Source organism: Tetrahymena thermophila (assembly GCF_000189635.1).
Source record: "Tetrahymena thermophila SB210 genomic scaffold scf_8254788, whole genome shotgun sequence".
In the NCBI taxonomy this organism is placed as follows: domain Eukaryota; phylum Ciliophora; class Oligohymenophorea; order Hymenostomatida; family Tetrahymenidae; genus Tetrahymena; species Tetrahymena thermophila.
The window spans coordinates 329,669-345,729 of NW_002476544.1; the positions used below are offsets into that span (position 1 = coordinate 329,669).

A 16,061-nucleotide genomic window follows, 5' to 3' on the forward strand; every position below is an offset into this window, starting at 1 on the left:
ATTAGCTTTATAATGATATTATTTATCTTCATTGTACATTAATTAATTAGGTTATTGACTGCTGAGGGAGGGGGAAAAAACCAGCTAAAAAAATTAATAATCAAGCAATTATTTAAATTTTCATTTCTGGGTTAGATAAAAAATAATAATTAAATAAATTAATTAATTGAGAAGAAAAACTTATAATTTGAAGAGATTCAAAGAAATAAATAAGGATAGTAAAACTTTATTAGTGAACTTATAAATCTTAATTACTACTGAAATAAATTAATTATTCAACGTTTTTCTTAAAACTATTGTATTAAGCATAGATTAACATTGACTGATTAGCAAGCAACAAAGCTAAAAACTATTATAAAAAAAATTAGAATGATAGCCCTCAAGCTATTTATCTTTGTATTATTTGCAAATTATATTTTAGGTGGGAACCTCAAGAAATAAAGTAGCAAAGGATTAAACCCCTACACATCAAACAAAGGAGAAAAGTCTTATTACTCTTTCTAGTTTGTTCCTGATAATAGGATTGAAACTGGTGGTTCAATATAAATTATCTTTCCTCAAGATTTCGATGCCCTATCTTTCCCTAACAATCTTGAGTGCAGAGTGTAAACTCAAGAAAGCAACCCTTTCTAAATTGCAGAATGTTCATCGCTCTCTGCTAGAGTGATTAAGGTGACTTTGGATTAAATTCCAGCAACTCTTATCACTGTTATTGTAGGCGAAGTCACCAACCCTAGATTCACTGATACCTCAAGCTAATTTAAAATCAGATCGTATAGAAATGATGTGTTGATAGATTCAAACGATGGGTTTGGTTTTATATCCTTCTCGCAAAGTCCAGGTAATTATTTAGATCCTATTCATTTTTATTTAACCTGCTTATTTTAAAAGTAGATAAAATTAGTTCATTAATTTATATCAAAAATTTTGAATGTAAAATGATAAAAGCTAAAATGTCATTAATTTGCTCAAAAAATTATTTTAGATTTATTTTTTACTTTAAAAAAAAAAATTTTATATTCCCAAAATATTTTTATGAACAATTTTCATTCTACTTCACCATCAAAAACATGCTTTTACAAAAAATTTAAAATTAATTAATTCGCTAAGGAATAAATAAATCAGAGTTATTTTTTTCCATCAATCACAGAATAAATCAAAGATATTAAATCTTATCTTATGAAAAAAATCTCTTTATATATTAATTAAATTGCAAGAGCGAGTTTGTTTTTACTTTTAATTACTGGACTAAGAATTTTTATTTTTCTACTGCTTTTGATTGATTGATGAATTAATTAATTGAATATAAATACCCCTTATTAATATCTTTTTGCTAAATTAATTTAATAGGCTAAATACTCAACCCTAACATATTCAGGCTGAGTAATTCAAGAATCCGTGAAGGTTCTAGTTGGGAATTCAGTTTTACACCTTCGTAATCATATCCTGCTGGATGTAGTTTAAGATTTACTTTCCCTGAAGGATATACTTCTAAGCAGGCTTTATGCGATGTTTAAGGCCTTGCTGGTTAGAATCCTAATACTTTGCTACTTTTTAACTAAAGAATTGTGACATGCTAGAATGTCAATAAAGATTTGAATGGTCCTCAAGTTGTTAAGATAATTAACATGGTAAATCCTTCATTCAGTAGCATTATGCAAGGATTTAAAATAGAAATATTAGAAGGTCTCTCTTCTATTGTATTAGAGTCTGTGACATTCCCAGGAAATATTGAAATTCTCCCAGGTAATTTAAAAGCTACATATGTCTCTGATGATTAGTTTAAGTGGTCAACAACAAATTATTATTTCTTTGTCAATCTAATTAATCCAGTTTATTTAGGCGATAGACTCTATTTTAACTTCACTAGTGATTGGAATATCTTTTAACCAAATTGCACTATTATTAATGGGTAATTAAATTTTAAAGTTTAAAGTAATAAAAATAATTATTTTAATTATAGGTTTATTGCTCCATTTGGATAAAAAGTCAGATGCCAGCGCATACAAGATTAAAATTCATATATGATTGATAATTTTGTATAAATTGACAATTCTTAAAGACTTGTTTTTTCAGTCTACCTAGAGACTCCACATGTAGAAAACTAATATCCTGTAATTAATCACTTTTTTTAAAACTAATTAATCTTTTTAAAAACTAAAAAAAATAATCTATATATTTTTAAAAATTATTTTTATTTTATTATGATCAAATAGTATTATAAATAAATAATCAAAGGATATACTTAAATAATATTTTTTCAAATATATGAAATTAAATTAAAATTATTTTATTTAAAAAGGTAACTATATCTACTTATAGTACTAATAGAAGCGCAGTTGTTGATTTGAACACTATTCCGATTAACATAAACTCAACTTATGGTATTATTAAAAGATTTACTGCACATGCTTTAAAATCCCCTCAGACATCAAAAGCAGGTGAAAATGGAGCTCTTGAAATGACATTCTTTTTAAAAACTTAATTACCTAAAACAGATGTTGGAACTGAGGGCCACTTCCGTGTTGACATATTCCCTCAAATTCCTGTACCTGATGATAAGTATGGTGTGTTAAAGTGTTTTTTCTACGGTGATATTCCTTCTGAAAATGACTGCAAAACTGATTATAAGGTTGATAAACCAGAGCGTACCTACATTCATATCCATACCCCTAACTTAAGACCTTTCAAAGAAAGTGAAGTACCTATTAGTGTTACTACAATTAGTCCTTTAGGAACTAATAAAGCTGGTATTAAACTTCATGAAATTGTCTAAAGATATAAAATTCATATTAACATTTGGAAAGATCCAAAAAAGGATCTATTCTTAACTCCAGACACTCCTCCAGATGAGGTTTACTTCACAGAATTCATTCCAGAATCATACAAAATAAATGACCCTGCTGCAATTACAACTACATCCACAATTACAAATGCTAATGCATTTACATACTTCGAGGTAAGGTACGTTCATGCTGATAATTACATTGCAACATATGATAAGAGAGCCGCAAGTGATAGAAATTATGTTCTTAGAATTCATTTCATAAGCGGATTTGCCTCTGATTTAGGTTGGGGCAGTTTTTTAACTAATCCTACTGACTAGACAATTAGAAAATTCCCATGCTATCTTGAAGGTACTCTTATTAGCCAAAGTTCAGCTAATAACTCTGGAAAAGGTTATTCTAACTGTGAATTAGTTTGGAAAGATACAGATAATACTTATATTCAGGTAAATGATCTTCCTACCTTGAATTTCTTACCAAATGCTTATCTTGTCGTAGGTGTCCCTAAAGTTAAAATTGTTAACGTTATTGGAGCTAGCGCAATTATCAGCGTTCGTATTGTAGAAGAAACTCCTAGATGTTGGGACTAAATTGTAACCCTTTATTAGAAAGAAAATATTGTTTTATTCACAGTTACAGCACCATTTACAAATTTACGTAAAATAAAAAAAATCAAATTATTTCTAATAAATTAAAATATTTTTAATTAAAGCTGGCAACGGATTAACAGTTACCCCAGTAGATAGTATCAGATTGAACTTTGACTCAAAATACTAATTCAATGTTAACTAAGTCGGAACATCAACTTAAGTTGTGATAGAGTGGCCCAATGAGCTTTAATTAGATTTTGGTCAAGTTTCATGCACAGGAGGTTCTTGCAGAAAATTTAATTACCCAATTAACTGGATTATTTTTACACCATCTTCACCTCAAACAGGTTCAACTGTGAGCTTCACAATGCCTACTGGTACAACACAAAACTACAAGAACAAGGCAGATATTATTTTTAGTGCTTAAACTTGGGTTGGAAACACAATTAGTTCATTATAAAAAACAACATATTCTTATCAACCAGTAACAATGAGTACAACATAGTTCAGTTGTATTGATCCAAATGATTATAAGTTCTAAGTAAATACTTACATTTTATTATTTTTTATTCTGTTTTTTTCAATTATTTTTGAAGACTTATTTTCTTAATAGTTTTTTGTTTCTAACTTTATCTTTATTTATATATAATCACTATCTTAATATTTAATAGGGCTACTAGTAGAAATAAGATATAGAAATAACTTTAGAAGAACCTATGGAAGATAATTGGTACATTAAGCTAGATTTGGTGTCAAATATGATTTTCTAGCAAACTGATAACTTTTATTTCAAAACAGTGAATTTGGTTGGATTAGATGATAAAGGAGTATTAACAGAATTAAAATCTCCAACCTCATTCTGGATTTACAACTTGAAAAGCTTAGCAAAAGGAGTAAAAGTTACTATAACAATATCGATTACAATGGCTACTAGTGCTGTCACATTTACTCCACAGATATAAGTTAAAACTTTACATAATTACTACAGAGGTTCTACTGAAGACAGATCTGTAAATGTTGCAACTATTAGTCATAAATATGGAAGTATTACATTAACAGCTTTAGGCATGGTTAAATTTACAGCAATGAATCCAATTTCTTATAGATATGAGTTGATTTAAGGAAGTACAGGACCTTTTAATTTTAAAATTGCATTTTCAAACACTATAGATCCTAATAATGCCTCAAATGATAAATACAGTTTACTCTTCAAATTTTAATTAGATGATGGTTCTCAGGATGGTTTTGATTGGATAAGTGCAAGTTAAGTTTTTGCATGCACAATCACTGATGATACAACTCTTTAAGCATATTTCCATGAATGCTCTGCTACTAAGGATTCAAGTAAAAAGTAGCTAATTGTAGAGCTAACCCCATATACAATCTTATCTGGAAGCAAGCTTTATTAATATGAAATATCTTCAGATTAAATGCTTTCAATTAATAGTTACTATGGACTTAAGGTAATTTTTTATAAAATTATATTACAATTCAAAAAATTTTTCTGCACCAAAATTAATTAAAAAAAAATTTTTAAAACATTTTTAATAAAAAATCATTTTAATTAGCAGAAGTTTTAAAGTTACCAAATAAATTTTATTTAATAAAAATATATAAATAAATTATAAAAAATAATTTGATAAATAATTAATAAATTGATCTCATCTTGTGTATTAAATAGTTTCCAAAAGTTGGAGGATATTACAATTTTGAAATTTGGGTAAGAAAAATTCCATATGGCAGTTCAACACCTTAAGATTCCTTAGCATACTATGAAGCCCTTTTCGTTAGGCCTCCAGAGCTGAGAGATATTTAAATTACACTTTTACACAGAACTCCAGGTATAAAAAATGTGTTTACATTTGATATGAAAGTGAAAGATGCTGTACCAGCTTATTCAAGTGGAGGTAGAATACGTATTTACTTCCCAGGTTACCAAAATGGGCAAAGAATATTTGATACTAATTTGAATCATGATTCCATATTATATAATGCTGGATGTAGGTTTTTGTCAGGATTTGTTGCAGAAAATTCTTAAAAATTAATGTGTTCGATAGGGCGTGTTAACTCTGACGGAGAATGGAATGATCCTTTCATTGAACTAATGAATTTCTAAGGAATTTCCGCAAATAGTTAACTTGTTATGCAAGTTGGTAATGTTGCAAATCCTTAGCCTGGTATCCAGGTAGGTGTTTTTAAAATACATACTTATAACTATCAAGATTCAGCAGCCACAAATAACATCATTAATACAATAACTGAAACTGTAGTGTTTGATTTACAGAATAGTCCGTCTACTATTATTAATTCAGTGAATGTCTAGTTTTAAACAGGACAAAAATTAAATTCAGGTTAGACCTATCTTAATCATGCTTTCTAGATTAATTAGAGTCTATAAGCAAATGACATAATAATCACCGAAATGCCTTGCCCTCTTAGACTTACAGTTGTTAGTACAAAGAACTAGAATAATTTATTGACTTGCGACTTAAGTAAGTATTCTTCATGCGTTGCATTTGACGAAGGAAATTATATTGTATGGACATTAAAAAATCCTATATCAGCAAATACTTTGTTTGATGCTCGTATTGACATCACTGGTCTTCCTAGCTACGCAGAGTCATTAGATACTATATTTTACTCATATGTTGTGAGAAATTCATAAGTTATTTATAAAATTTAAGAAACTATACCTGTAACAGAATGGGCTAAGATAGTAGATAATATTAATTTTTCAATTTCTACTTTTTCTACAAATACAATTGCTAGTTGCATTTATTAGCGTTACATCTTTGATATTACATTTACAAACACAATACCGGCTGGTGGTTCTATACTTATCACTCCAAATTCTGGCGTGTCCAATACTGATCTTAGACCAAAATGTATTCTACTTCAAAGCACAGGCACTATTTAATATAATGATTTTTCAAAATATGGAGGCATGCTTGGATGCCCAATTTAAAATGGTGGTTGGTATTTCTCTACTCAATACGATATCCCTGCTAATTCTAAGATAAGCGTTGAAGCATACTCTGACAATTTATCTAACCCTAGTTCTGTTAGTTTCACTGTAAAATCGTTTTAAAATACTGATCCCAATAATATTTAAACAACTGGAAAGAAACTTGATATAGGATCTAGTAGTTAAAGTTCGTCAAGTGTAAATATTCCTTGTGTTAGCTAAGTTATTACAACCCTAGATTATAACAGTATAACTAATAGTAATATTATCCCTTTTTCTAACTAAGAAACAATTTGGTAGTTTACAATAACTACAAAAACTGATATTAAGAAAGATGATTTTGTAGTTTTTAGCTTAGTGAATGGGCTATAATCTGATTTTTATGGTGGGTCTGTTGACGTAAGTAACTAATGGTTCTATTAACCAGCTGATTTTACAACTGGTACTTCTAGTATTGGTGGCGTTTGTATGTTTTATGTCCCAAGTAGTAAACCCTATGATACTGATCAAAGAATGTCTTGCACTAACTTCAACAATGATATCACTGCTCTTAGTACTTTCGTAGTATACTTAAGAATAAAGAATCCAAGTTTTAGTACACCATCTAGTTAAGATTTTACCTTTTATACATATCGTAGGGGATCTTTTTTAAATAGATATAATGTTTATGATAGTACTAACTTTTCTTACTAAGGAGTATATGTTAGAAGTACCTTTTAAGCAAAAAGTAATAATAGTAATAAAGGGATCCAGCGTTCTACTGGTGCATTAGATGCAACTAACGTTGATTTGACTCCAAATTATTTTGATTCCTCATTTTCATGTGATTATAGTGAATATACTAATTATCCAACTTAGCTAAGAACTTGCTAACTATTTTCTAGTGATATTGTAGTAGCTTTTACTACACTTTACGATGACTTTATGCCTACTTAACTAGGCTAAACGTTGTATAAAGTTAGTCCATCAGTAGTAGCTGGTACTTTTGATTCTCTTAAAGGTTGTGGAGCTTTAATCGGCAGATTAAATATAAGTTTAAAAGTTAATGAGAAGCTTAAATTCTCAAAAGTAATAAATAACCCTAGTCTCTATTACTTCTCAAGCGAATTGAAATGTACTTTGATATACTACAAGGAAAGTGATTCTTGGACTTCTCCCAATCCTACGCTTACAACTTCAAGTACAAGCTCTTGTAATATTGATTCTGTGGGTGCAGGTTCCGGATTAAGTGCAAGTATGGTGAAAAATGGATTCATAAATAATGAAAGTAGATTTGTTGGGAAGGTTTCATTCAATATTTCAAGAAAACCTCCTTTATATTCAAGAGTATATATCACTATTACAGGTAATGCTAAAACGCAATTATAATTTGCAAATAAAGTTAGCTAAACAGGTTAAAGCAGTTTCCATTCACCTTTGATAATAGTGCCTATAGCTACAAATTAGTATGAACTTATTGGTTTACCTCAACTCAGCTCTACGATTTCTGTTGCTGTCTATTTTGGTTTAAGATCATAAACTTCTTCTTCTATTGGTGGTAACTTAAAAGTATATTATTTTTTTAAAACAAAGAATATTTTATTATTTTAAAAATTAAATAAAAACCTTTAGTATTATTTTTTTATCAATTCTTAAAATTTATTTTGAATATAGATTGTGCATCCGAATGGAAGAACTTCAGAATTCGATTCATCATTTTCTTTTTCTTCAAGTGGTGTTTCTACTACTGGATCTAGTGGATATAGAGGATTATACAAAATGAAGAGATATATGAGAGATTCTAATTAGAAGGGACCACTTCAATTTTAATTTTAGCTTCGCAACTTTGATATAACTTCTGCTGATAAGTTAACTGTAACTATACCTTCTTAATTCTCTGTTTCTACAAATGGAAAATAACTAAGCGATTATCAATTATCTTCACCCCCAAATTAGTACAGCTATTGGGTAATTAATTCTGAACCAAATATATTTTTATAATTTGTTTATTTTTGAAGCTTCATGGAACACCGACATCATTAAGCAATCCAAGTGTTGATATAGCAATAGGATCATTTTCTTCTGTTCAAAGATTTATACACGGAAATGATTATAGTTTACTTTTAACAACAAGATATGCAGATTCTTATGATGGCTTCTAATACCCTGCTAATATTGGCTACTATAAGTTCACACTAAAAGGATATTAAGGAGCTAACGCATAAGAATATGGTACTGACTTGCTATCAATAGAAGCAGAAGGAGATTAGACGCTTTAAGTAACAGCTTTGAATACAAACATAGGCCATCCAACTGTCATCAATTTCTAATGGCAAATTACTGTAGCTGCCTTATTAGGTGACGAAATTTGGCTCGAATTCTAGACAAACAATGGTAGACCTCCTCTAGGCAATAATTACAACATGGGCTTTGAAAACCTTTTAGGTAAAGAATTTATAAAATTTTAATTAATAAATTAATTTCAAAAAATACAATTAAATAGGATAAAGTAATATTCATTCTACATTCGAATGTATAGAAGCAACAAATGTCATCTCTACAACCAACATTCTAACATGTGAGCTTTTCAGATTAGGTGATTCTACTTAAAATCCAGCTTCATAATAGGAAGTACAAGCTGCAATTAGAATTCCAATATTGAAACCTATAACTGCAAATACAAAATTAGAGTTTTATATTTAGGGTATTGTCAATCCAATCTATCCAAACAGAAAAGTCAGAATTACTGCAAGTTTGAGAAAGACAATTACAGGGTTTGAAGATTAACCAAAGTTAGCTTATTAAAAATCTTATGGATAATATTAAACTACAAATGGAAATATTCCAGTATAAGTACTTCCTGTACCTCCTAGTACTACTACTTTTTCTGCTACAAATACAGTACACACAGGAGGCTTCTATCCACCATTTGCTACTGAAACTCATACCTGGTAAATAGGTTCAACTAATAATATAAATTAAGGTGATTGGATAAAAGTAGTTTATACATTAGATAACAATCCAAAAATGGGATCTACTTGCAAACCACTATCTGATGCCTCTCCTATGTGCGTATTCCCAACATCAGGGTTTGCAGTCGCAAAGTATACAGGTACAAGTAGCGGTAAATCAGCCACTTTATTAGTAAAAGGAATGCAAAATGGAATTTACCGTTATGCTGGTTAATTTACAGTATATCATTGGAGTGGATCAGATGGCTCCACAAAGTGCGCCTATCTTGCTGATGGACTTGTAATTTTTATTAAAACAATATCAAAAAAATTTTTTTAATTTTTTAAAATATTAAATAATTACTAACCAACTATCTTTTGTTAATTAATTTCTATGATATTTTTATAATTTAAATAAGAACTTATCTTTAAATAAAATGTATATGTTTTTATAATAGACTTATTAATGGGATGAAGATGTCGCATTTTAACTTGGTTTCTAACCTTATATGACTCCTGTTGAAACATAATATAGAAATACATATTGGCTTACTGATTTTTTGAATGTTGTCTAAGTTAACATAACAGGAATTTGGAAGTACAGCAATATTAAAAGTTTCTGGCTCGATGTACCTCCTGAAATAACTTATGCTGATTAATCTTTCTGTAATTCTACCTAAGTAACACCTACAGCTAATATGAATCCTTATCCTTGGCGTTTTAATTGCCGTGTTGTTGATAAACATAGAGTAGTATTTGAAATTACTGATGACTTTTTAGCATGGGTTGAAGCCAATAATAGAAATGCTGTAATCAATCTTGTTTTTAAGTTTTGGATTGATGAGTTTGTTTAAAGTGGCCCCATAAGCAATTTTGTGCTTTCTACATACCACATGCCTTACTATTAATATGAACAATAAATTAGTACAGTTACTATCGATAATTATGGTGTAACAAGAACTAGAGGAAACATCAATATTTCACCTTATATTTAGCCTGATTTGCGTATTGTTACATTCAATTCTCTTCGTTTCTATGACAGAAAAGCTAGAGTAGGAGATAGAGTTGAAATCTATATGCTATTGCAGCCAATGACAGCTTTATCTTTGCACCGTGTAGAATATATAGTTTTTAGATTACCAGAGGAGTTCTTATATGCGCCAGTGCGTTTCTTTGATGCTTGTGATGTTTAGGGTAAATTCAATACTCCTGTTTTGAAGTGTGAACTTATGAGAGTTAGAGGACAAACATTTGTGAATATGACCTTCTATCCTTTAGATCCAAGCAATCCTAACTACAAAGTAGGTAAGTTACCTTATGATAACACAGTTAAGATAGTAAGAATAAGCGCTAAGAGTAACAATGACTTATTTACTTCACCTATGCTTCCTGGAGAAATTTATAACATCACTGCATCTCTATACTCGCTTAACACAGTAATTGAAAAGTAGACAATTAATGTAACAAAAATTATTGGTTATAGTTTACTAAAGGTAGATGTAAGTAACAATATTCTCACTTCATTTGAACCTATTCGTGATTCTTTACAGCTCGGTTTATTCTAAATGAGATTAGTTCTTGATAATATAGGAGTCATAGCTGGATATGATACATTTGCTGCTAAAATGTACTCATAAATTGTTTTTATATTTGATAATGTGCCTTTTGCCTATCTTTTCGATTTAGGTACTGGTATTCCAAATGGAGCAGAGCTTGGTTGTGTCGGTACAGGTTTGACTACTTTGAAAACAAATAAATTGACATGTAGACTTACATATGGATTTAATGCAGAAAATTTGCCTTACATTACCGTCTCAGGATATGATCCCATTCCCCCAAATGCAGATGTCAGGATTTATATAACTCAAATTTAATCGGTTCCAAGCTTGAATCCTACAAAACTTGATCCAAGAAATATAGTTCCTATTTAAGGTGGTATTTAATATGTTTATAAAGACATTCGTGCCTCAGCATTTTTCTATGAACCATTCGTAAATTAATATTTATTTATTTATTGATATTTTTTCCTTTCTTTCAAAATTGAAAAAATGGTTATTTTAAAATAATCATAAAACATTCTTTTTTAAATATTCTAGTAATATTTACCTAATTAAAACTCTCTTTTGGCAGCTTCTCCTGGAGATTAAAGTAGTGCTAAGGTAAAAACTAGCGGATCTAATAATAAAGTTCTCCAAACTGAAGATTACACCTTTACTTTTAAAACCTCAGCAACCATTAAGACAACCGATTTCTTCGCTCTACAATTCCCACCAGACTATTTCAATAGATTCAGTGATTACTCTTAAGTAACTACTGCTAATTTTGTAACAAAAGTATTTGGAATTTCTAATTTGATTTACTTATCTCCTTTAAGTAATATTTCTCCTGGCACAACAGTTACTGCTGTTATTAAAAATCTTATCAATCCTTCATATAGCTAAAATATACCGATTACTATAGTAGGCTTTAGCATGATTGACTATAAATAAAAAGAAACTTTCAACTTCTAACTCACAGGTCGTCAAATACTTCCCTTTGATAAGTTCACAAGAGTTGAGGCTATTTCATCAACAAATGTAGGAGGTGAAAATGGAATTTCTTACAAGATCATTTTTGTCACTGGTCATAATGTGCCCACTAATGGAGCCTTCAGCGTAACAATGCCATCTCAATATACCTTCAGTTTGTATGAAATGAATGCTTAGTGCTCCTTAATAGGATTTGACCCTGTTGTAACTTGTATGATTGGATCACAAAATAGAATGGATGTTTATTTGAATGGATCATAAATAGCTCTTGATAAAGAATATGCTATTGTTATTCAAAATGTAAACTCTCCTAACGCCGATGTCTCTTCATTTAAAGTAATTATTTACTTATTCATTCAATCTCACAAACAATTTTTTTTTTTCCATGAATTTTCAAAATTTTTAAATTTATTTTTGCAAAGATATTTTCACAAATGATTTTGTTAAATTTTTTTTTAAATAAAGCTAACATTGACCAGCTACTTCAGTGATAATATATATATTAACTAAATGATTTGTTAATAACAAATGCCTATGTAAGCCCTTAATATATAAACAGTTAAGTCTTGTGATCTAATTGTAGATAGTACCATATTAAATGCTAAAGCTTTATCACTTTACACTTTCAAGATTCAATGTTCTACTATGGTTCGTGCCCAAACAGACATAGAAATAATTCTTAACGATGATTACAAGATAGTCAATGGACTTAATAAATCTATATAATGCTAAAGTAACGAACCTTAGACTCTAAGACAAGCCTAGTGTACTTTATAGTAAAATAGTGACTTCTAATATGTACTCCGTATTGCTGTTAATTCTATTCCAAGTCAATCGTTATTTTCTATAAAGACTTATCTCTATAATCCAAAAATTGTTAATAAGCCTTTCACTTTCACTGCAAAGCTTTACAGCCATTAAATTTTATATGCACAAGCTATTTTAACAGGGTAAGCTATTCAAAATGCTATTGTATTATCTCCATAGAGTCCAGCTCTTTCTTCTTCTGTAAGTTAGAGCACAAAAACTTAAGTTGGAATACAAAACATTCCTAAGAATGGAGGACAAGCTGCAACTTATATTCTTACTATTCCTCCATTGGGATAATCTTAAATTGGCAACGTACCATCAGAAGTTCGTATTACATTCCCTTAGAACGATTTTGGAGTAAATATAGGAGATAACCTTTCTTGCGGAGTCTATATCACTCAAAATGATGATAAACAATTCAAGACATATATCGGAATTCTGTAACTAACTTAGAAATCGAATCCCAATAATATCGTCAATTACTTTTCATTAAAATGCTCTGTTTATTAACCATACGAATTAGTGATTGATACTTCTAGCCTAACAATTAATTAGATAAATATTTCAGAACTTTGGTAGCACTGGATTATCAAAAATGTCTATAACCCTAAAGAATATAACTAGAAAAATTAATTCCATATTCAATATAACAACAAAAAGCAAGTTTTGTGGGATTTCTAAGACAATATTCTATACTTCATCACTAAAGCTCCTGATTTCATAAAGGTTTCTGCTTTATCTGCTTCGCCTACAGATATTCGTACTCCATCTATATACACTTTCAACTTAACAGCTGAATCAGCGATTCCTCTAAATCCAATAGTAGGTATCAGCATATAATTACCAGTTAACCTCTATAGCACAATTAATTATCTAGAATCTTCACCTCTAAATTCATGCAATGTTTCTCCGATTGACTTAAAAACAAACAAATTAACAGGCACCCAAAATCTAGCTTGCAAAATTTATGATTAGGAAATTCTGATTGAGTCAGCTAATTTCTAAAACCTTCTTAAAACGGACACTACATCAATACAAATACAAATAAATAAGATCTACAATCCGAATATTGTGTATTAATGCAATATCTAGAATCCTGATCTTAATCAATACACTTTCAAAATTTTTGACTGGAACTCAGGAAATATTTTCCTCATTTCTTCACCTTCTGTTGACAGTTAAAACTGCATTAATTTTGATAAGAAGTCCTATGATATTAATTTTAATGGTCCTCTCTCAGTCTCACCTGGTTTAACTTACTAATACTAATTCAATTTTGAGTAGCCAGCTCATGGATTAAAAATTAGACCTATGTCTCCAATTGGAGGAATAATGTTTGATCCTTAGGAGATAAGTGTTAGTAACTATACAGCATAAAGTGTACCTCTCTTAGTCAAAATTCGTTCAGATGTGCTACCTGGTAGTTACTAAATAAAATTCTAGACATCAGAAGAACTAATTTCAACTACTATTCCTGATGCAGAAGCAGCTCTTAAACTTACTTCTATGCTATCTAGTCGCTCTAATTTCTACTTACCAATATCTCCAATTAATCTAAATGTTTAGGGTATCTCTGAGTCTCCAAGCCCAACCATAACTGTAGGAGATATTACTTAATTGACAATTGGTTATCCTTTGAGAGTACCTGTAACAATTTCTAGGTCTCCCTCAAACATACTAAATATGATGATCAAAATCAAAGAAGATCAGTTTAATTCTATAATAAGCATTAATCCTCCTTTGTTGCAAATCAGTCCTGGATAGACTTCAACTTACTTTGAGCTTACTATCAACACACCAAATGTTCCAAGCTCTTCAGCTACTTTGTTGTTTTCTCTTACATCCTACTACTAAATTGTACACTAACTCACATAAGCAGTAAAGTACTTATCTTTCTCCATTAACAACACCTTCAACCCGAAATACTCTTTCCTCCAAGTAAAACTTACGAAGATCTAAATTCCTACATCTTCTACTGATATTAATAAAAGCGTTTTTAACAAAGATTCTAAATAAGTTTCTCCTACCAACGCTGCCTCTACATCTACATCCCTCTTAGAACTCATTCCGAAGTTTATAGTCACTTAAACAGTCCAAATTCATGCAAATAATGCTACTATATCTGTTTACGGATCTGCTAGTGCTACACTTTACACTGCTCTTGCTTACTTAGGAGAGAAAGCACCAGCTTAATTTTATGACATTATTAATAACAAGCTAAATAATGGCCTATAATATCAGCAAGTGGATGTGAAAACTGTAGTCAGATTCTCTGGAGCTGTTGATCACATTGCAACATTTAATTTCGCCAATTTAATTGCATAAACTAACTATGTCATCCACATGGTTATGCAAAATTCGTTTGGATTTTCTTAAATATTCTCTTACAATTTCAAAACAAGCAGACTCTCATTTGGTAGTATCATTAGTATTCCAGTACGTGATATCATTCCTTCTTCGGACATTATAAAATCTTTGTCTTTAGCTTTGAGAATCTCTGAAAGTCGTATAATTTCATAGACAAACGTCACTCTTTTATAGTAATAAAATCTCAGTTTTAATCCAGATTATATGATTAAGAGAGATTATTATTATGAAATCGTAATAACTCCAGATACACAAAACGATTAAAACCCAACCTCCTTACTTGCAAGTAAACTCTAAAACGATGCTCAAACAAGATCTCTATTAACATCATTGCTACCAAGCTTTGACGTAAACAATCCTGTAAGATCTATCCAAATTATTTAAGGTATCCCTCCAATTGCTAACGAAATATAACCAATATTGATCAATTATAACAATGCCACGTTTAGCATAAAATTATTGGAACAAGGTTATGTATTTGCAATAGTCTAAGAAGCAGCCAATATATCTATTTAGCCAGTTTCTTAACAAATATTCTAAGGTAAAAATCAGTTTAACTAAGAAGTTTAACCTTACTAGAAATTTAGCACATCTACAGACAAAAGCGGAAATGCTATTATAACAATAGATGATTTATAAGACAACACTAGCTACGTTCTATATGTTACTATAGGAAATCACCTTCCTTATTCAACATTGAATCTTTATGAAGATGATCAAGTTAGAGTTTTCAAATTTAGGACTCCTTACAATTCCAGTAAATTAGCAATTTTATTTAAATTTTTATAAATTTCAATATTAAATTGAAAGATAAATTATTCTTTTAAATAAATAGATTTAGGATCTTATGAAGGCAGATTTGATTAACTTAAAGAAGATAATCCAAGTTTAGCTCAAGCTTTGATAAGTTATTTGTCTTGATTTAAGTTTTGAAGAATATTAAAATTAATAAAAAATATATAAGTTAAATATTACTTGTTTTTTTTTGGTTCATTATAAAAATATATCCTGAATGTTTTATTTAAATTATTTTGATTGAGATATTTATCTTTTAAATAAATTAAAAAATGGTTAGCATATTGATA

The 16,061-nt window shown here is 29.7% G+C and overlaps 1 protein-coding gene across 1 annotated transcript; it reads left to right on the forward strand. All coding sequences in view use genetic code 6, as the record gives it.

The window, feature by feature from the left end:
- Nucleotides 1-369: 369 nt before the first annotated feature.
- On the forward strand, nt 370-15,897 carry TTHERM_00262990 (hypothetical protein; the record flags this gene model as incomplete). Its single annotated transcript, XM_001009048.2, has 14 exons — nt 370-841; nt 1,351-1,912; nt 1,964-2,114; nt 2,303-3,443; nt 3,499-3,917; nt 4,048-4,839; nt 5,058-7,889; nt 7,995-8,288; nt 8,339-8,765; nt 8,824-9,572; nt 9,730-11,262; nt 11,368-12,135; nt 12,265-15,733; nt 15,812-15,897. The coding sequence occupies 14 exons, from the start codon at nt 370-372 to the stop codon at nt 15,895-15,897; spliced, it is 13,695 nt and encodes a 4,564-aa protein (XP_001009048.2).
- Nucleotides 15,898-16,061: the final 164 nt, after the last annotated feature.